Below are 21802 nucleotides of genomic sequence, written 5' to 3' on the forward strand. Positions count from 1 at the left end.
TGTGCAACCCTTTTATGTTGTGGTTACCATGCCGGGGCAAGTGTTCCTCACGTAATAAAGCGAAGGAATGAAGGGATGACAGCGTCAAGCACCACGACGCATGCACATATTCAACCAAACGAGCGCCATTTCATCCATAAAGATGCACCCCACTAGTAGACACGTAACACGCATGAGAAGACGAAATCGGTTGCAGCTGAAACAGCTGGAAGAATCCGCGCCATCGAGAAAGCTGATGGGTATGTCCGAAACGGATGGCTAAACAGACAAGTGTGGGGGAGGGAGGGAGGGAGGGTGGATGGCATTGCTTGAGGTGCTGTGGCGCAGACGACAAAAGAGGGAGTGAAACGAGTCATGGACGAAACAACATCCAACAACGAGGATGAAAGAAAAACGAGCCGAAGGGCTTTTGAGTGGGAAGGCGCGCGAGACTCCCGTCTATCTTAGCGGTGGAGTCTCAGCAAAGAATAGACACCAAGGGACGAGTGAGGACATGGAGAGCCAACCATTACGCACATAGCCCACAGAGCAGAGCTAGGAAAGTGAAGGCACCTCACGCAGACTCGCACGTGACCACGCGCTCACGACACGCGTCTCTTACCCACCTCTCTTCTTCGCTTCAACCAGGCCGCTTACTTTTCATGCCGAAGAGATGCTCAAAAACAAGGAAAAGAGGAGCGGAGGGGCGGGGGGTGGGAAGCATCTGGCACGTCCTGACCGTAAACTCGTTTATTTGTTTCGTGCAACAATCATGGTTGACTGAGGAGCGAAAACTCGAAAACAATAAAGCGAAAAATAACAGAATGACAGGCAAAACCAAAAGCCGAGGCGCACCGATATGCAGTGGAGATGGAGAGCTGGTGAGTTTGAATGAGCAAGGAAACAACCTTGACCATCAAACATGCGGGGTAAAACATAGAAAACTAATAATAAAACGTTTTCTGTTGCTGTCTTCTATTTTTGTGCGTTTACTGGCGAAAAGAGAAGGAGGAAATGAGTTATCTGTTGGGAAGACGTTTTTTATCGGCGGTTGCAGAGCAAGCGCGTGAAATGGATGCTCTGCGCTAAACCATGCGCCAGGCACAGCAGCGCTGTTGAGTTGATATGAATACGAGAACGAGAGACAAGGGATCAAGTCACGACTGCACTCCCCGAAAAAAAAAGGAGAGAACAAAGCGGCCGTCCGCTACCTAGCACAGGTGAAGAGCCCCTCGACCCCACCTTATTGCACACCCCCAAGCAGGTGCGGACCCAAGAGCTACCTACAAACGTGCTCTAAGGAAGGAAGGAGAATGCTCTGACCCGCCTTTCACGGCGACGGCGATAGAGGGGAGCAAAAACAAACGAGGAAGAACCCTCAAGGCGAGGCGGGGAGAGGAGAAGACTGGGCAAAACGACAAAAACGAAAGCACCATGAAGATATCTATATCTCTATATACATATATATATATATATATATATAATGAAACAACGAAACCAACTAGCCAACTAAAAAAAAGCCCGCAGATTGAGAACGACCAACGGACGTTTTTCACCATTGAACCAAATCAAGAAGGAGAAGAGAGCACGGAAGGCGGCAAAGCGAGCGACAGCGACATCCACGACGACGATCACGACGACCACCACCACCACAGCCACCATCACCACACCTACGCGTGTGGGAGAGTGCAAAGAGTGGAAGTGCAGTATCAGTTTTTTGTTTTGGTCGCGCTCGCCAGAAATGCAGGCGTGTGCGCAGGCAACTTCATCCTCTCTCGCATCCCCCGCCTCTTTTGCTCGCTGCCATCGGTGCTAGGCGACGTGAGAGATAGAAAACGTTATGACATGTAAGACGTAAATCACCCAATCGCTCTTTTTAACAGCAGCGAGACACGCGCGGATGCACAGAGGAGCATCAGGTGATTGGGGGGATCACAGTAATAGGATGCAGTGCTTCAGAGCTTGCTGCCAGCACCACTCATCTTCTTTCCCTCCAAGGAAACGACGAAGCTGCCGCTGCCGGCGCGCTTCACCTTGTAGCAGGAGTTCTCGATGCTGAAGCGGGCCTTGAAATGTTTGCGAACGTGCGCCAAGACACGGTCCTCAGCGCTGCGGCGAAGCAGCATAATGATACAGCCGCCAAAGCCACCACCCATCATACGACCACCGGCGACGTCCTTGTCCTCGTTGATGAGCTCCTGGATGTAGTCGAGCTCGGGGGTGGTGATCTTCATGAGTTCGCGCATACCCGCGTGACCGGCGTTCAAAATGTCGCCGGCCTTTTTGACGCGCTCCTCACGTGAAAGCGGCAACGCCGGGTCGTTCAACTTGCGGAACTCCAACGTGCGCAGCTGCTCCATGACCTGGTAGGTGCCGCGCTCGAACTCTCCGGGTGTCATGAGAGGTTTGAACTCCGCCATGAACTGTTGCACGTCACCGTCGAAGCCGTACTGCTCTGGGTTGCGCACCATCAGGGAGAAGGAGTACGGCTTGCCACGGTAGCGGTGCTCACCGATCTTCTTCTGCGCGTTCTCCTGATCGATGCGAACCGAGTTGTACATCTGAGCCGTGCCACCGAGCAGATCGTGCTTGATCATCGAGTCGATCAGCATCCACGAGTACTCGCCGTGGCCCAGGAGAGGTGTCATGTCAACGGGCTCGAAAGTGAGGTGCTTGCAATCCAGGAACATGAACTTGTCCACCTCCGCGAAGGCAGAGATGAACTGATCCATGATGCCAACATTCACGCCGCAGTATTCCGTCTCGATAAGGCGCGCCTCCTTGGCCAGTTCCATCAGTTCGTCCTTGGGCATCGCCGGTACAATAGAATAGCGGCGGCCGCTCGAGGTGGGACAATCCTTGTAGCTCTTCGTGACAACAGAGTTAATAGCGTGAATGAGCGCGACGCCGAAGGCAGCCGACGCGCTCATACCGGCTCCCATGGCGAGCGTGCTGTGCACTACCATGCATACCCCGTTGAGGGACGCGTCATCAATGGCGACGCCGAGGCGGTTGAGTCGCAGCGTCATGGCGCCGCGCACAAACGTTGTCCACGCCTTATTGTGTACGCACCCGCCAAGGTGGTCCATGTCGAAGTGCTCCTTCGTGTGCGTCGCGTAGAAGCGAACCTTCGGCTTCGCCTCCTTCTGGAAGTGCTTCACGCGCCCAACAAGAATGTGCGTGCCCTCCAGCACCGCCGCCGGGCAAGTCCACCCCTCCATATAGTCAACGTGTTCACCAATCAGGTTTACGCGGCCAGGAGCGAAGGTGAAGACTCGCCACTCTACATCCGCGGCATTCTCGACTTTGAACTTCTCGCAGAAGATGGGCGTCAAGGTCGCAAGCATGCTGTCAAGCCGCTCGTCCGGGTAGCTCTCTGCGGGCATGGCTGCGTGAGACCAGGAGAGGACGCTACAGGGTAATAGAGTTGGTGTCGGAAACCTAGTAGGCGGAGGAGCGCAACGGTCACGCGAAACAGCAAAACCAACGATAAAAACACAAAAGGCAAAGAACGGAAGGAATGCGGGCGAAAAGGTGCGTTTTTTTTTTATTGAGTCGTGCACACGTGAAGCAGAACAGAACGAGAGAGAGAGAGAGAGAGAAAAGGGAGGGGGAAGAACGATGGTGAGCTTGCCGTCGACGTGCTAACGGAGTACCTTGTGTTTGTGTAGGTGTGTGTATGTGTGCTTGTTTCAGTGGTACACACACACACACACACACAGAGAGAGAGAGAGAGAGCTGGATGAGCAGTGTGACAGGGCGAACAGCAACAACGAACGGACCCGGGCAAAACAAAAAATATTTGCCGAGCAGTATGGGGAGGATGGGTAGAGATAAAGCACGTTCATAGGGTGACAGAGTCCGACATCTCCAGGTGGCACATGTGGTGAGAGTAGAGAAACTCCCCCGTACTTCCCCCTTGCTTTCCACCCTGTGGGTTAGCGTATGTGTGTGTGTGTGTGGGGGGGGTCCTCTTCCACTGGCATGTTGCCTCGCATCCCTGCAAGTGTCTCAGGAAGAGAGGTCATACAACAACTCCTGCAGCCAACAATTTTCACCTGTGTCATGCTTCAGGGGTCCAAAGAGGCGTCGAAGGGTCGTCTATGCAACTCCGAGGATCACAAGTCGCAATACTCACCTCTACACAAAGGGGAGCCGTTCCAGAACCCTTTCCTGACGGTCCTTGCGCACGGCACCGCCCATTCAGAGCACGGAACCGATATTACGCGCGCACAGCAGCAGCTGCATCCAATCCGTACCGTTTTCTCGCTTCAGCGGTGTGTGCTGAGCAGCAACACGGCAACCCATGCTTTTCCCCGCAGTGGACGGAAAGAGATGTAAAAGTTCACCAACAAAACAGACCGCCATCCGGTCGGCGAGTGCGCAACGGTCGCAGTCGCTCTTGTTCTATGCTTACAGTCTATGGTGTGTGCCTGGGTTCATGCTTGATCCTCTTGTTCGGGGGATGCGCATCTAGGCTCTGCACGGATGACAAACTCTGCTGCGCGCTGCAGCCGAGAGAGAGAATTGCCTGTCCAGCGGCATGCTATGATGACGGCATCGCAGTGGCTGGAGCAGCAGCCGTGGAGCCCGCGCCGAGGTCCACCTTGACTCGGCGAAGTCCCTCCTTCAACGCATCTATGAGCTGAGCTGCTCGCATTAGCTCTTTTGACTTCGTCTGGTTCTCTTCCCTGCACTTCTCCAGCAGCTGCTGGGAATGATAGAGTTGCGTCGCGAGCTGAACTGCGTGCGCATGAGACAGCCCACCACAGGGGAAGCAGAATCCGGCCAGCTCGCTGCCCGCAGACCCCGACACAGGCGCATAGCCTTTGGCATCGTGCACAGAGGCAACATCCATCACCTCGAGTCGCTGACGCAGTCGGCGCACCTCGTCATTGGCGTCCGCTAGCTGTCGCTGCAAGGATAGGTTCCACTCGCGCAGCTGCACTGCCATGTCTTCGAGGTGTGCTGCGCGCTGGGCGTGAAGCCGTTCTTCGTCGCTGCGCACCGCGGCCAGCTGACGAGCCTCGTGTGTGTGCTGAAGGACCTCCTGCGAGAGTTGGGCTATACGCACGTCACGCTCCTGCAGCGCTTGAGCATAGACGGCCCGCACCTCTTCTTCTCGTTTATGCAGCGCATCCTCCATCCGCTTAGCGGCATCTTCGTTGTCCTTCAGGAACTTCTCGATTCGAGCACTCTGCTCTCGATGCTGCTGTCCCAACCGCTTCTTGAGCTGCTCATTCTCTGAAAGGAGTTCCTCACGCTGCTTCGAGTGCCTCGTTCGCTCCTCCGAGAGCTTTCGTTGTAGTGCGTGCAACTGCTGCCGTAGCTCTTCCAATGCGCCGTCCTGTTCTGGAGTAGAGAGAGCGGCAGCGGCGGCTGTCTGCTTTTCTCTGCTTTGGGGGCATGACACCTCGTCCAGCAGTCTCGAGAGAAGGTGACGGTGTTGCTCTGCCTCCATGCGACGCTTGTGCTCCTGCTGCAGCTGGCGCTGAAGCTCGTGCATTGCACCCTCGGCGTCGGTGGCGGAACAGCACGCATCTAGCCTCCAGCGAGAGGCCAAGCCGAGCAAGCCGTTCGCTTCCTGTTGCGGTTCCGTGCGATTGCCATTGACGAGAGGGCCAGCCTTGTTCTGAACTTGGTGGGCGCAGCCGATGCCGGCGGTCCCTCCGTTCGACACCGGCTGCTGAGGAGCCGGAAGGTCATGATTCGCGTCACCGTTAATGGATGCGGACTGCGCGTGTATAGGGGTGCAACATCCGTGCTGATGATGAAGGCTGCGGGCCCCGCTCGCGTTAGGTGAGCAGTGTGGTTGCTCCTGCTCGACGTCCAGCATCCTCCGCAGTGCGAGCCGCGCAGTCGCCTCGTTTGAGAAGAGGGCCACCGTGCCAGAGGGATAAGTGGGGGAAGAGGAGGAGCCGGGACTGCCGGGGCCAGCCGCACAAGCTGCCGAAAGTAGCCTCGCAGCGGTGGCGTGGCCATTACCAAGGATGCCGCCACCACCGTCTTGGGGTTCAAAGGTGTCCAGGCACACCAGCGGGCTATTCCGTACGGCGTACATGAACTGCACATATGGTGTCGTGCCAAAAATTTGCTCATACAGCGAGTGCCACCGATGAAGAAAGGTGCGATTATCCAAGCTGCAAAGGGCACGACAGAGCACGCCGTAGGCCTCTCGATACGAGAAGCGCGAAGACGTGGCAGTGACCACGTAGTAGTGCTTCAGTGCATCGTGCTGCGGCTCATCGGGGTGCACGTCATCGATGATAAAGTAGTAGATACACCCACGAGACTCCGCGGTGACAAGTTTGCCCAGCTCCATGGGCTGCGCAGCTGCTGCTCCAACACGCGCCGCCACGGCACGGAGCACCAACAAAAATCAGTCACAGGAGAGTGATGCAGATTTTTAAACAGTTCTCACTCCAAGGCTCGATCGCCCTCCTTGCTGTGGCGCTTCGTTTGTATGTGCGGGTTGCGCAGTAGACCACAAAGCTTGAATTCAGCGACGACGTGGGCACACACAAACACTCAGCCAGAGAGAGAGATGGAGCGGGGGAGGAGAGCCCCAGGTGTGTTCGCTGGAGAGAAGAGGAGAACAAAGAAATGGAGGAGGGCGGGAGAACGTAATCCAGTTTTTCTTCCTCAGTGGTAGTGCGTATGGGCCGTCCGCACTTCGCAGCAGAGAACGCCGAGTTGGTGCGCTCCTCCAACATCAGGGTGAAAACAAGAGCTGCTTCACGTTCGACCACCCCACAGCCTCGCAGGTGCGTATTCCCGTACGGCATCACCGCTGCATTTCGACAAAGAACGCTAGCATTGCAGAAATGGTGCAAGGACGGGGCTGCAACAGCGATGTAATTTTTGTGTCTTTTTTTTTCTCGTCAGGGAACACTGTACCGTTAACTGTGAACAGCGCAAGCAGCACCACCACGACCAACAAAGAGGCAGATCACGACACCGCACCACATCCAGTGAACGTCACCCTACTTCTCTGTCTCTGGTCTTATTCCCCTCACCCCGGCGGCGCAGCGACACAGAGAGAAAAGACATCAGCAGAGGCAGAGAGAATGTAAGGCAAAAACTGGAAGGACCTTCCAAAGCCGGAAGGGTAATGCTACGTGCTGAGCGTCGGTGAACTGGGTGCGTCCAAAGGAAATGCAGAGGGCGCTAGCTTCGCGTCCGGGGGCCGCAGCATCGCGATGGGGGCACCGTATCGCTTCGTCTCCAGTGCCTGCAGCTCGTTCGCCAGCTCTGGCTCCTGAGGAGCGGGGTTGTCAGAAAGAGGATTCACGGACCCGGCAGTGGCGTAGTTGGCGAGCCGAACGCCCAGCTGGCGACCGCCATTGCACTCGTAGTAAGCCTCGCGACTTCCGAGGAAAGCCCACGGCGTTGGCTGCATGGCTGTGTCAAGAATGTCGGGAAAGTACGGAATCGTGTAAGCCTTCACAAGAAAGGCGAGCGGCTTGTCTGCCTCGTACCTGCCCTTCTGCGAAGACTTGCGAGCGCCGACGTTGGGGCGGCGGAAGTACATATCGGCGCGTGGGGCAACGAATTGGGATTGGAACAGATAAGGGTTTTCCGGCGCCTCTGGGCACCGCATAATGTTTGCCTTGGGGTGCTTTGTAGGGACGACGTGACGCGGCCACCGCAGCGGATTGCGCCAGGGGCTGGTCGCATCCACATACTGGAGAAGCGGACGATTGCGGAGCGTCCTCACGACCCGCTCGTACGCCATCTGTGTCACGTGATCTTTGAACACGACAGGGATATGTGTCGAGGATGATGACGCGTCTCGCGAAGCATCGACGGGAAGAGGTACTTCCTCTGGCGGAAGTGCGAGTTCGACAAGCAACGATTCCGCCGTGCTTGCACGGGCAGGCGCCGGCGCGACAGCCGCGCTAGTGCCGTCGTCCGCCGCCGCAAACTCCGCCGACTCTGCCTCGCTGTACCGTAGCTCCTCCTCTGTCGCCTCGGTCACTAAGCTGGCATCCTCTGCCGTCCCCATCGCTGCGTCAGCGACGCTCGCACCCACCGAGCTGTCGCCGGCGCGCTCTCTCAGGCGAACCTCTTCATTCCACTCTCGTGTTTCATCATCGACCTGCGACGGCGCGATGGCGAGGGGGCGAATCGTGCTCAGCTCTTTTTGGGAAAACAACCGAGCCGACAGCCGCTGCGCTTCAGTCAGCGTGAGTCGCTCCGTCGGCAGCGTGTGCACCGAGCTCATGACCATATCATACCGCAGCGTGTCGATGCCACCCATGTGGAAGGCGCTGGTGACCAGCACCGGATGGTGGATGCCGTGGTAGATGAGCTCCTTGCGTATGTCCTCCATGTGCACTGTCCGAATGGCCCGGTCATTGATCTGGTCCGCCTTGGTAAGGACAATGGTGAAGTTGGGCACCTCGCGTGCGAGAAACTGTAGCAGGTCGATGTCCTGAATGTAGAGTCCATGTTTGTAGTGAGTGTCCATGCAGTAGTAAAGCATCTTCAAACTGGGCTGGCACCGAGCAAAGTTGCGCAGGAGCACGGCGTGCTGCAGCACCGTCGACCACGGCACAGATGTACCGCCGCACCCCGGCAGATCAACAACGTTGAAAACGCCGCCCACATTAAAGAAGTTCATGGCGTCTCGGCGAAGGTGCCGATTGGAGCGGCCCACCTCGCGCGCGGAGCGGAAGAGTGAGCGCAGCAAGGACGTCTTGCCACACTTTTCTCGGCCAGCGAGGGCGACGAGGGGTGTGGCGGGGTTGCCGTCGGGGACGAAGCCGATGTTCATGGCGCTCGCCACGTGACGGTGACCTTTGGAGAAGATCTGATCAGCTAGCTGCGCTATAATCAAATCACGGCTACTGGTGACCTCCTTCAAAGAACGTTGAACCTCGGCCTCCTTGCTTGCAATGTTGCGACGCCGCTGAAGAGTGCGTTCTCGCAGGCGATGCTTCCACTGCTGTCGCGTTGCCTCTGTCGGCTTGTGCATGTACCGACTCCCAGCGCTGTGTGTTGCGACCGAGTTGGTCAGCGCGGTGCTGCACAGGCGCAAAAGAGAACACGAATACATGGTGTAGAGGTGCCGTGTAGTGGTGTAATGTAGTGTGTGTGTGTGTGTGTGTGTTCTGGTTTGCTGGGCTTCACTCAGCCTCGTCCTTGTCACTGTTGCCAAGCGCGGCCTTGCTGGTATGTGAGACGGTAAAGGGCATGGAAAGAGGAACTGGGACGAGGTAGTTGTTGTGGTTGGACCACGCATGTAAGGAGGGGAAAAAGAGAGCGAACAGTGCGACAAGTTGCGGTGCGACAGGGCATGATGGAAGCCTGGTGATGAGACAAGGTAAGATCAGTGGGAAGGGATCGGGAGGGCATGCGGGTCGCACCTCCCCCAACACACACGCACACACACAAGACCTACATTGCTTTTCATCACCGTCGTGATAGCTCGTACAGAAAGGAAGAGAGAGGGCAGTGACAGTGTGTATCACCTCTTACTTAGCCACCGTAAGCAATGCTGTGTGCTCTTCTACTTGTGCTGCCGTTTTCGCCAGCTCTTATTAGGGGGTGAGCAATGCAGAAAAGCAGTCGTGCACATTCACGTTCTATTGTGGCACACACCCAAACACACACACACACACACAGAGAAGACAGGCGTGGATCGCTGTTTTTCACCCTGCTTATGCTTGCATCCACGACGCGGTGCCTCGGGTGGCGCTGCAACCCGTCTGTCTGGGTACAGGATTGACAGCACCACGAAGCCCGTTTCAGCAGACGCGCACGCGCATGGGCGTACTCGACAGTCGGGCTTGCAGAGACGCACCCAAGATGAGAGAGAGAGAGAGAAAGCCCACTCTACCGCATTGAACCTAGTAAACATCAAGGGGACATCTGCCGCCTCTGCATGCACAGAGAACGGTGAAACAATATGGATGTACTGCGTCACACACAAAAAACAAAACATGCGCATCGATAGAACACGTCGGAAGGCAAAACCAGGAAGAGCTGGCGAGCGCAATGCAGCAAGCAACTGACATGCCCCGTCATCGAAAGGGAACCAAAAATGAGCGTTTCCATCTGTCTTGTTTACATCGTTTTTTTTTTCTTCTTTCCTTGTCGTTTGCACGCAGGGCGTGCGCTACCACAACATGACTTGACGCGTGCCACGCCCCCCCCCGTCGCATCTCCCCCGCGACAGCAACTCAGAATGCGCCGAAGCACACGTAGTGCTTGTCATCCCAGCGGCGCAGCGCATTCGAGTATTGCAGGTGCAGCGGGTCCGGGCTTGACATTTTCCACGGATCAACGTGCGCCATCCACTCGAGCGCGGCTGGCACTCTGTTCACAAAGGCGGCGAAAGCGCAGTTGCCCACCATACGCAGCATGGCACTGCGGCTGCCTAGCGATGGCTCCGCCGGTGTAAAGCTGGACTGGGAGGACCACAGATAGTAGTCGAGGAGCACCAGCAGCGCATACTGCTCCGCTAATTGGGTTGCGCGAACGATGGCGGGTGACGGCTTGATTGCCGCTTCCGCCTCCTGTACCGCGGAGCGAAGAAGCGCCACGAGGTTTAGCTGCGGGAGCGGCGCGCAGTTCATAACGTGTGAAACGTGTTGTACAGCAGCTTGCACTCCTGTGCTCTGCATCGTCGTCCGTGAACCGGAAGGGGTGGGCAGCGCCGTCTCTAGCACCTTGTGAAACTCTGAGAGAAACGGAACATGTGCGTCACTCGGCACGCCATCGAGCTGTGCGCCGGGGGAGCCTTCAGATGCTGCTCTTGACTTTTTATGAGGCCTGACGGGGATCTCACGCATGTCGTGCAGCCGGAACGCGAGGAGCGCAGCGGCAAGCGCGTAGAAGCCCTGCGACGGTAAGTCCATGGCCAGCACCAGCAAGGGCGAGTGGGTCGCCTTCTGCAGAGCTGTGGCAATGCGGTCAAGAAATGCATCGAGATGTTCGAGGACTGTGGGCCCGGCGAAGAAGCGCATCGAGACGCGCGTGTGCTTAAATGGACTCCCTGAGAGTGCGGCACTCACCTCCTTAGCGACGTCGTCTGCTGTGAGAACTCGAAACACATGCTTCGAAAGCGCGTCAGTTGCTTCCCACTCGACGTTCGGCAGGACCGCCAAAGAGCGCACCTCAGGTCTGGCGTTGATGGAAACGCGTGCCGCCGTCGTGCGGCTAGAGTTGAATGCGCCTGCGCTGGCGCGTGATGCGGTGACGATGGAGGCAGTGCGCGAACAGCTACGCCGCGCCGCCGAGGAGCGTTCCTGCGCCACCGCCCCCATCACCGGGTCCCATTCCTCACTGCTTAGAACAGAGCGGTGCCACGGGTTGGCGGAAGCAGAGACACTCCCGCTGAGCTCTGAGCGTGGGGTGCTAGCCTCGTGACCAGTCTTCCCCTTGCACGGATCTGCAGCACTGTCCCTGTGACTTTGGCGCAGTACCTCCCTTACCAACGTGGCCGACGGCGACAGTGTTGTGAAGGCCTCGGTGGCCGTGCCGCCCGTGCGCACTCGTGCCCTGTAGTACACCATGCCACTCTCTGTGGAGAGGCTTTCCTGAATGTGGTGTTTCAGGCCGGCGTCTGCGGCGCGGGCAAGATCCCCCTGCATCCACTTCTGCACCGCTGCGGCGGCTTGCACAGCCAGCGAGGCCGGTGTCACGCTGTCGCCGACGGCGGCACCTTCCGCAGCGCGCGTGCCGGTCAGCTGTTGTGTGGCAATACCTAGGCGAGGTACAAAGGAGTCGTAAGGCGGTACACCCTCGACCTGCTGCGTGTCGAGGCGTAGCACCGCGGCCACCGGTGTATCGTCCACGCAGCAAAGCGGAAAACTGGCGGTGGTCATCCACTCAACGAGCGGTGACGGGGCGTCAGCGGCGCGGTCACGCGTGCTTTGAAGCAGCACCGTCACCTCCTGTACCCACTCTTTTCGGGGGAGTAGCGGCTGCTGTGAAATGTAGAGTTGAGGCGCGACGCTGAACACCGTCGGCTCCGCCGGCGGTGCCGCGGGCGCGGCAGTGTCGCTCGCTGAGAGAAAGCGCGGGGCAATCAACAAGGCCTCGTTTGCAGCGAGCTGGTCGCGCACAACACGGCTCATCGAGCTCTCTGTTGCGCTGTGGCTACTGCTCACTCCAGGGCTACGGGTGTTGCCCTGCTGTGCATCCTGGACTGCATCGGTGGCCGTCATTTGCACCGCCCGAAGAATCAGGGAGCACCTGTGTGGGGTAGAGAGCCACCCAAGTACGGCGCCGTGCATCTGACGCATGTAGGCAGAGAACGATGTTGGCAACCCTTTCGGGTGACGTTGTCGCAGCTCTGCGTAAGCCACGTGAAACAGGTTGAGGCACACTGACTTGATTCCATCATAGGCTCGACGTTGCAACACTGACATGCCAGGGCTGTCCATGAGCAGCTGCACGTTTTCATGAAGCGAAGTGCACTGCGCGAGGGCGAGATAGTCTCTCAAGCGCTGAAGCAAGTTCAAGTGCAGCCGCGGCTGTGTCGCCCTCCATGGCGGGAGTAGCAACTCCTCCTGCACCCAGCCTTCTCTAACGTACTCGCCGCCCATGGCGCTGCCGTTGCCCGACTGCTCCGTGTCTCCACCGCCTTCGCGATGCTGGACTGGCCGATAGATCCAGCAGCGGCGGCTCTCCGGAGCGGGAGAGATGGCATAGTCACCCCAAAGAGAGCCGAAGGCGTCACCTTCGCGGAAAAGACGCTCGAGGCAGGCGCGCAAAAGGGGCGGCAGGATGTGGTCCTCGGGCGACTCTGACATCCTGGGACCTTTCCAGCTCGTTTTCAGAGGTGACTTGGTGACGACTGCACCAGAGGCGCTATGAAGCGCCTCGCGCGCCTCCGCGTAGCTGCGGCGCCTGCGGTAGCCGCGATAGACGGACTGAATGAGTGTTGCCGCCGCATGCTCGAGACGGCGCACGACGACGAGGAACACGTCATCCTCCGCCTGATGCGCTGCGGTGTAGGCTAACAACCCGCGCTTGGCAGGTTTTGCAGCAGGAAATTTTTCTGCGGCGGTGGTTGGCGTCGCGCCGTCGACGAGAGAGAAAGGCCCGGTGGGCTGGTCAGAGCGTGTCTTGGAGTCGACGGAGGAGGACCACTTAGGCACTGAGTTCACCGTGCGCGGTGCACCGGAGGATGTGTGGCGCTGCCGCTGCACCTTTGCCCAGTACTCCCTCGCGTACGCGAAAGTGTACGTCCGTTTCCGCTTCATCTGGGCGGCGCGGTAAGCCTGCAAGGATGCTCGCTGCGCGGCTTCGTAGAGAGGGCCGTAGCTGGCGAGCAACCGTGCGTATGTGAGGTGCGCTGACTCCGGCTTGTAGGACACGAAAAGGACGGATGGAAGCCTCCAGCGAGGCGGATGTGTGGGGCTGTCGGATGTGGAGGCGTCTGTCGCCTGCGTCGCCGTTTTCAGCGCGCCATCGAGCGTGTCGAAGATGGAGAGGTAATCTCCCTGAAAGGAGGGGAGGAAGCTCACTCGCACCGCAGACGCTGCCTCAGCGGCGGCTGCGCGAATCTCACTGTCGAAGTCACGTACATTCTCAGCTCCCAGAGCTTCCTGCAAGGCTGTGATGAGTGGCAGCGCCGTCTGGTTGACAGGCTTCCCGGTAGCGCTCCCGCAGCGGTACGCGACACCTTGGTAGAAAAACGCGCCGGTATTCGGAGCAGGGCACTCGATGAAAAGTAGCAGTGGCGCCGCTGGATCTATCATGTGAAGCTGCCGCAGACACGAAGATACCTCATAGGACGGAATGGCCTCTCGATACTGTACGGCTGGAAAAACGGGCGGCGGCGCTGTAGCCTCTGCCGCCGGCGGCATGCCTGCGGCGCAGCGGAAGTCGTGTGCCAGTGGACGCAGTTCATACTTCACGCCATTCCCCAGACGGACTGAAGGGGAGGCTGTCAACTGAAGGTGTTTCGACGGTTCACCTTGCAGTTGCTTAGCCTGTGCTTCAGTGCGCACCGGCTTCTGATTGTTGGAGGCATCCTGTTCAGCCAACTGCCGAAGAGAGTGCGCGAAAAACTTAATAGGGTCGCATGGCTTGTCTTGGAGGCACTTCTCGAGGGTGAGGCGCACTTTCTCCCCGAGGTGGCGATCCATGTAGATGGCTGCTTCTGCGGCTGTGCCTGTCATAGGCGGCGATGATGAGTGTTGCATCACGCCAGCTGGCGAGGGATCCCCCCGCATGAGTGCAAGCGAGAGCGTGGAAACAAAAACCAAGAGAGAGAGAGAGGGGGCGAGCGACGCCTCAGATCAGAACACCCAGAGAACTACGGCTCAGAAAGAGTAGTTCGAACAACACAGCATGCGTAGCGAACAAAACAGAGCCGTCGGGGAGGGAGGGGGGCAGACAGAGGAGAAGCAGGGAAGACATCAAGATGATACGCCAGAGTAGTAGGCCATTCGCCACAGCCTTTTCCTTTGAAGCTCCTGATCTCCGTGTACGTTGTCGTGCTTACTCTGCTCCTCAGCTTCACCCAAAGCTCTCCTGCAGGTACCGCAAGAGTCAGCCATTGTCGCAGATGAGAGATACTCGTTCACTTACTTCGCAACGTCGGCACTTCCTGCTCGACAAGAAATGCAAAGAGGGACAGATTATCTCTCCATGGGAGGTGGCTCTCTAGTCACCTGAATCGACGCGCACACCTCCGTGTCTGTGTCTTTTGTTTTGTTGTTCAAACGGGCGTGTGTGCCACTGTCCACAAACGCGATCCTGACAACACCCTCAGAGACCGCTCCACAATATTCGTAGTACTGGTGATAAAAAGTGACAAACATAAAGTTGTATCGTTTTCTTGTGTCTTTTTGTGTGAAAGAGAGAGAGTCGCTCCAACATGACGACCGGTGCCGAAACTCAAGAGCTCTTTCGACCGGCTCGTCAACTTCGGCTGAAAATCGTCACTTTAAAGGTCCTCCTTTTCTGTGATCAACGCCCTATTAAGCGTCAAGAGAGTCTAGCAATGAACACACACACAACCACAGCTCACCCGCCTCTGCGGCACCACGGCTACACTCTGGTCGTCAAGGACACACCGCCCTGCCGCAAAATCGAGCCACGCGCCTCGGGCGCCGGACGGACCCCACTGGGGTCCGCATGCCTCGATCCAAGCGGGTCGCGTACAGCGTCCTGCGCTCCACAGGGGCAGTGGCGACGGCGTCTCTGTCGCCGCGCGGGACAGAGGGCGGCGCCACCGTGCACGCCGCACGAGCTCGACGAGGAGGCGGGACAGCCGCAGGGCAGGGGGCCCTCTGAGACCCGGCCTGCGTGTCGTCCTCCTCCGCCCAGAGCCGCTGCAAGTTGCGCTATTCCGTGATGTGGCGCGGTGACTCGTCGCATGGGTGTCTGCAGGGCTCGGTGGTGCTCTCGTCATGCTTCCGGCGTCTGCGCCTCATCAGCCCACCCCGTCGGGATGTAGAGGGGCTGCCGCATGCCTCGCAGGCATGCTCGCCGGGGGGTGATCGGCATGCGCCGCTTCGCGCCCCTCCCTCGCGCACCGCTGACCGCCGGATGCTTTGCCTGGGTGTGGTACGCCGTGCCAGCTGCGCTCCACAGCGCCTGCGCGCCCTTCAGAGCCGCGAGGCGGAGTCCAGGCGGGGGGGGGGGGCGGATATGCATGTGTGCCGGCCCCGCGTAGAGCTCCCGGCTCGGCGCGCTGAGGATACGCAGAGGGGGTGCCGATGGCAGGGATGAACACCAGACGAGGGAGACCCAATGCAGCGCTAGCGAGACGCTTAAGGTCACTCGGAGCGAACTGGTCGCGTGAAACGGAGTCTGGTTCGAGCGCGAGAGGCGCAAAAATGTTGCATAGCATATCGCGCACAACGCAGGGCCGAACGTCCTCTGAGCGAAACACAGGGGGAGGGGGGCGGGTGGCACCACACCGGTAGCGGTGTAGCAGGCGGCACACCATCTGCAACCCATGCTGTCACCACGAATCGCCCGCCGCTGGAGGCGCCCGAAGCAGAGCAGGTACCGGTGCGGACCTGGGCGAGGAGGGCCGCCTGCCGTCGCGTGGGCTCAACAGCAGTGTTCCTCGAGTGTTGGCCGGCTGCGGCCACGATCTTCTTGTCTCAGCGTGCCGCATCGTGCAGGGCGGCTGCGGAGGAACGCAGCCTGGCGCATGATGCCAGTGACCAGGCCCGCGACCCGTGCAGTTGGCGCGGACGCCTCCTACCATTGCTCATTTCTCGAGCTCCGCAGCTGTGTCGTTGAGTTCTCATGCACAATGAAGACGAAAAAAAAAACGGAAGTGAGAGGCGCACGCGATGGGTTGGTGTGGCCAGCAGTTGAGCCCAGATACGTCGTCATATACCATTCCTCGCTCTTGTAGGTCCCGTGCTGGGCGTCATGAGGAGCGACAGCGAGTGCGTAACGCTAGCCACACTTGCACTTCTGTGTCTCAGCTGATCAGGCTGTCCTCGCAGCAAGTCAAGCGCCAGCAGCACTGCTTTGCACTAGGCGCGGTGGCTGCAGCAAAGGGGTCACCGTCTCTTGTGGTTGTACGTACATGGGTACGCAGCCGTCATAAAGCATCGCGCCTGGTCCACATTCGACGCCTCTCTTTACCGCATCATCATCGCTGTTTCGAGAAGTGCACATACACATCGTGGTTGACCTCCACTTGTATAGTGAGCGACTGCAAGCACATAGAGATACACACGAGCACAGCTTGAGAGACAGATGAACACCCGCGCCGCTTGTCTCTACTCTGCATCAACCCACATACTCACACAACGATGATCAAAAGATGCTTGTTCAGTTCGAAAACAGCGTTCATGATGCTGGCCAAATAACGATACGGGCAAAACAGGAAAACGAACCACACGGATATGAGTGACACAGGCCCCATGAAAAACCCTGCAGCAGCAATAAAGCAAATGAAAATAAAAAAGATTGCGGACATTCTTGGAATTTCTATCACTTGCAGCACCCTTCCTCGCGTGCATCACACACGTATCCGTCACCGCCGAGGAGGATCCGAAGCACCCAACAAAAAAGAGGAAAAAGCGCGTGGGAACGTGGCGTACAGAGTCTTTTGATGGGGATACAGCAGTCACCACCAACACGTTGCAGCTCATGCTCTGTCCGCGGACCACAGCTCTCATGCGTGTGCCTGCCGGGCGATGAAATCGCGGCCGCTTCGCCTTTCATTCCTGTTCGACCTCTCACGGCCTTGTCTACCGACAGAGATGCCAACACGCAAACTGCGCCTCCCGGCCAGCTCCGCGCAGGCCCACGCCGCGTTTTGATGATGAAAAGAAGTGCTGTTTTTCTTTGCTGTCGCCATTCTGCCCACAGAACACGAGATCGCTGCATCGCCACCTGTCACAGACCCCATCGCGTGGTGCGAGACAGCCGTGGCCGCACACGCCTTACAGCCATGCGCCGACTCAGTTATTTGAGAGCACGGGCTCTGGCTCAAGCTCTACCCACCCACCACCCGCTCTGCCGGTCGCCTCGCAGCAGCTCTTCCCATCACGCAGGCCGTAACAGCAGGCAGGGGGAGGAGGGTAAGATTCGCTTGAGTCACGCTGACACGTTGCCTACCATATGGATGGCACAAGCGTCTTCACAGTCGCAGGTCGGTCCGACGCAGCGCCATCGAGGGCCCCACCACCGACATCGGAAGCGATGCGCCGCTCCGACCTCCCCTAAGCCTTAGGTGCTTGACCCCGCCACTACCACAGGTGGTTCAGCATCGGCAGGCGGATAGTGGAAGCGGGGGGGGGGGGCTGCTGCCCGGCTTCCGGAAACACAGAGAACGGGGTAGGTGGGGGCACTGGGCCGTGATGCGACGCGCTGAGGTGTTTCTCCCGTTGTCAGGGAAGGCTTATGTCAGTAAAAAAAGAGGAGGTGGTATGTGCGGACAAAAAGCTGAAGAAGGATACGGGCTCACACATAAAGGGCAAAAGCAGAAAGAGAAAAAAGCTGAATTCGGGGTGGCGGCGGCACCCAAGGAAGATGGTGAAGCGTATTTGTCGTTAGACCGAAGGCGGCGCGGAAGGTGGCAGTTCCTCGTCCTCAAGGAGTTCGTCGACCTGTACAACGCGCACATCCTCATGTTCGAGGATTCCATCTGAAATCAGTGGTGGCATTACTTCCATCTCGTCCGTCAACGTCGTGTATTCGGCATTATCGTCGACTTCGTCGCCCTCTTGACTGGAGTTCTCACGGGAATCGTCGCTCTCGTCAGGCGGCCGCCTCGCAGTACCAGCGCCATGCTCGCCGGGCATTTGTACCGGAGAGCCTTCCGAGAGGGTGAAAAGGGCGTTCTGAACTACTCCAGAAATAGGGTTTAGAGCAGTCGCGATGGCCACAGTGGCGAAGGAGCAGTGAAGGAGAGACTCGCATTCCTGGACTTCGCCAGTGACAGAGCCCAAGAGGCTGTAGCGTGACCGCACCGATCCCCGTCCCGAGTCGGCTCCGGAGCGCCGTTCACTGCCATTGTTGTCCTCCATGTCCGATGAGCTACCGTGTTCCACCACGTCTACTCCGTCGCCGCTATTTTCGGACGGAATGTACACGAAGGCTGCGAGGTAGGCGCCAATTGCCAACGGTATGACGCTCAGGAGAAACACTAGGTAGTGATTGAACGGAAACGGGCGCGGTGTCGAGATGGACCACGCGAAGAGCGGTGCAAAGATGAAAGGCACGACGCAGCGAACCATGCATCCTGCAGACTGCTGAATGCCAAACATGATGGCTATCTTGCCTTGCGGTGCCGTCAGTGACACGAACAGCATGATGAGTGCAAAGTTCCAGCTCTCCACCACCTTGCGCAGCATGCCTATCGCCATTGTAAACCAGAACCTACTTGTCGTGCTGAACGCGGTCGCAGTCGGCACTACGGCTGTGAAAACGGCGTATATGAGCTGAGACGCAATCGATAACCGGATTGGCCCCCCAGCACACTTGATCACTGAAGCAAAGATTATGTTGGCGAGCACTGTCGGGGCGCCGTTCACCAGCAACAGGATCGCCATCTGGTGCGGTGACAGCTGCAGGCCGCCGTTCTGAGACTCTGCGGCCATCCAGAGCGGGAAAATCTCCGCGAACATCATGTCGGATGTGCAGATGAGCATCGAGATGAAGCAGACACGCCGCAGCAAGGGGTTCAGAAAGGCTTGCTTGAAGCCGAAATGGGTATGCGGTTCAGAAACGCAGGTACCCACCGGATGGGCTGCTGAGCTAGGCGACTTATCGGGTCCAGCTCCGTTGGGTTCAGTGTGGTCGTCCGCGTATATGACTGTCACCTCCGTGGCCTTGTCGCACGGAGGCCGCGGCTGCAGGAACCTCAGCACGGGGCCAAGAAATTTCACAACAGAGCGCGGCAGCACTTCTCGTAGAGGCCGAGCACTCTGGTTGCTCTCCCGTAAGAACACGCCACTGATTACTACGGCAAACAAGTTGTACGCTGCCACGACAGTACCGGGAAGAAAGGCGGGATGCCTGCCCATGAAGCTAGTTGGAGATATGTGCAGGAATGCAAGATTGGAACTCGAAGCGGGATTGTAGAGAAAGCCACCGATAGCTGGGCCGAACAGGGTTCCCACACCCCAGGTGAGACTGACCATCGCCAAGCCCTTCGCACGGTTCGTCGTATCCGTCAACTCACTGATCATCGTTTTGGCCACGATCGAGCAGCCGGCCAACAAGCCATGCAAAAAGCGCCAGACGCACAACATCCACAAGCTGCCGCTGAGTCCGACAAAAAACATGCAAATAGCACAACAGAACACGCCGATATTGATGGCTACTTTGCGGCCGACCTTGTTACTGAACGCGCCCCATATTTTGCCACTCAGGACTTGCCCGAGCATGAAGAGACCGACAGGAAAGCCTGACGCATAGCCAGAGCTGTCTATGTCCCAGCCCTTGATATACGCAATAAAGGAAGGTACAAACGGAATCAACACACTCCAGCAAACACTCTCTGTAAGCAGGACGACGCAGAGAATAAACAGCTGACCCCGTGGGAGCGGTGTGCACTCGACGCGTTCATGACTGTTCCCCGATCCCTCACATGACGCCGCCAAGGTTCGCGTTGTGTCGGAAGTGCCTCTCCCTCGCTGGGTCATTTGCCGCTGTTGTTGTTATTTCTGTGGACAATACAGGCAAGGATTGGGAACAAGAAGTAGAGGAAGGATGCGCGCACACAAAGCGACAGAGCAGCGGCACAGCAACTGCAGACACACACACACACGCTCGAGGCTAGCTCATTCGATCGGTGGCAAGGCCCGCCTAGAAGCGGCGTGGGGCGATGAAAGTGAGACCGATAAGTAAGCGGAGAGCCGAAACAACACAAGCTGTACACTTGTGCTCGCGCAAAGGGGGACTGGCACAGCAGCCACCACGTACTTTTTCCCGAAAACTGCAGTTTCCTCTGATCTCTCTCCGGCAAGCTACCGAAAGCAGAACAGGAGTGCCACTGATGAGGAGAAGGGGTTGGGTTGCCGAACGAGGAGAGCCCATGACGGGTCTTCACTGTTTCTGTGGCGATGACCCTCGCTCTTTAGTGCTCATCGAGCTCGTTTGCTGTGAATCCTTTCACGCCACCCGCCCTTTCTGCGCGTACGTGAAACGACACCTGCAGCGCAGGCGAGCGGCTAATGACAAACACAGGGAAAAGCACGAACAGCAAACAAGCAAACATAAAACACATTACAGCCACTCTCGAGGCCATGCCTGCTCCGCGTATGTCCCCGCACTCATTGCTACATGTGGCTCCCGAACTTCTCGCAAGCATGCTTACCTACTAAAAATCAAAGCAAGAACGTGGGAGCCGGCACGGTGCTCATCAACTTATCCATGAGGCGACAGCAAAAAGCACCAGAAACACACAGACCGTCACACACGCACCTACGCGAAAGCCCAGCTTGCATCCTGCACCACTTTCCGTCTCCTCTGAACAACTCGACAAATGAGCGCACACACAACCACAGCTCACCCGCCCCTGCGGCACCACGGCTACACTCTGGTCGTCAAGGACACACCGCCCTGCCGCAAAATCGAGCCACGCGCCTCGGGCGCCGGACGGACCCCACTGGGGTCCGCATGCCTCGATCCAAGCGGGTCGCGTACAGCGTCCTGCGCTCCACAGGGGCAGTGGCGACGGCGTCTCTGTCGCCGCGCGGGACAGAGGGCGGCGTCACCGTGCACGCCGCACGAGCTCGACGAGGAGGCGGGACAGCCGCAGGGCAGGGGGCCCTCTGAGACCCGGCCTGCGTGTCGTCCTCCTCCGCCCAGAGCCGCTGCAAGTTGCGCTATTCCGTGATGTGGCGCGGTGACTCGTCGCATGGGTGTCTGCAGGGCTCGGTGGTGCTCTCGTCATGCTTCCGGCGTCTGCGCCTCATCAGCCCACCCCGTCGGGATGTAGAGGGGCTGCCGCATGCCTCGCAGGCATGCTCGCCGGGGGGTGATCGGCATGCGCCGCTTCGCGCCCCTCCCTCGCGCACCGCTGACCGCCGGATGCTTTGCCTGGGTGTGGTACGCCGTGCCAGCTGCGCTCCACAGCGCCTGCGCGCCCTTCAGAGCCGCGAGGCGGAGTCCAGGCGGGGGGGGGGGGGCGGATATGCATGTGCGCCGGCCCCGCGTAGAGCTCCCGGCTCGGCGCGCTGGGCAGCCGTGGGGGGCTAGCGGGCGGATGCGGCTATTCGCGGAATTATCGACACGATTCCGTAGTGTGGTGGCTCAAACGCAGTGGCCATCGCGGGCCTCTTCGGCACGGCGCTGGCTCAAGCGTTGGCAACGTAGCGTGTAGTGAAGCAGGATCGCAGGCTGGGATGGCGGGTGTCAGTAGAAGTCATGAATGAATGTTAGA

The 21802-nt window shown here is 58.3% G+C and overlaps 5 protein-coding genes across 5 annotated transcripts; all 5 read right to left on the minus strand.

Moving 5' to 3' along the window:
- Positions 1 to 1934: 1934 nt before the first annotated feature.
- On the minus strand, positions 1935 to 3365 carry LMJF_35_2740 (galactokinase-like protein; the record flags this gene model as incomplete). Its single annotated transcript, XM_003722620.1, has 1 exon — positions 1935 to 3365. One exon carries the CDS (start codon positions 3363 to 3365, stop codon positions 1935 to 1937), a length of 1431 nt encoding a protein of 476 aa, XP_003722668.1.
- A 1160-nt stretch (positions 3366 to 4525) lies between these two features.
- Positions 4526 to 5815, minus strand: LMJF_35_2750 (conserved hypothetical protein; the record flags this gene model as incomplete). Its single annotated transcript, XM_003722621.1, has 1 exon — positions 4526 to 5815. The coding sequence occupies one exon, from the start codon at positions 5813 to 5815 to the stop codon at positions 4526 to 4528; it is 1290 nt and encodes a 429-aa protein (XP_003722669.1).
- Positions 5816 to 7093: 1278 nt separating this feature from the next.
- Positions 7094 to 8956, minus strand: LMJF_35_2760 (conserved hypothetical protein; the record flags this gene model as incomplete). Its single annotated transcript, XM_003722622.1, has 1 exon — positions 7094 to 8956. The coding sequence occupies one exon, from the start codon at positions 8954 to 8956 to the stop codon at positions 7094 to 7096; it is 1863 nt and encodes a 620-aa protein (XP_003722670.1).
- A 1207-nt stretch (positions 8957 to 10163) lies between these two features.
- LMJF_35_2770 (conserved hypothetical protein) lies at positions 10164 to 14114 on the minus strand (the record flags this gene model as incomplete). Its single annotated transcript, XM_003722623.1, has 1 exon — positions 10164 to 14114. The coding sequence occupies one exon, from the start codon at positions 14112 to 14114 to the stop codon at positions 10164 to 10166; it is 3951 nt and encodes a 1316-aa protein (XP_003722671.1).
- Positions 14115 to 17963: 3849 nt separating this feature from the next.
- LMJF_35_2780 (transporter-like protein) lies at positions 17964 to 20060 on the minus strand (the record flags this gene model as incomplete). The annotated part of the gene is made up of 1 exon (XM_003722624.1): positions 17964 to 20060. One exon carries the CDS (start codon positions 20058 to 20060, stop codon positions 17964 to 17966), a length of 2097 nt encoding a protein of 698 aa, XP_003722672.1.
- Positions 20061 to 21802: the final 1742 nt, after the last annotated feature.

Source organism: Leishmania major, chromosome 35, assembly GCF_000002725.2.
Source record: "Leishmania major strain Friedlin complete genome, chromosome 35".
In the NCBI taxonomy this organism is placed as follows: Eukaryota; Euglenozoa; class Kinetoplastea; order Trypanosomatida; family Trypanosomatidae; genus Leishmania; species Leishmania major.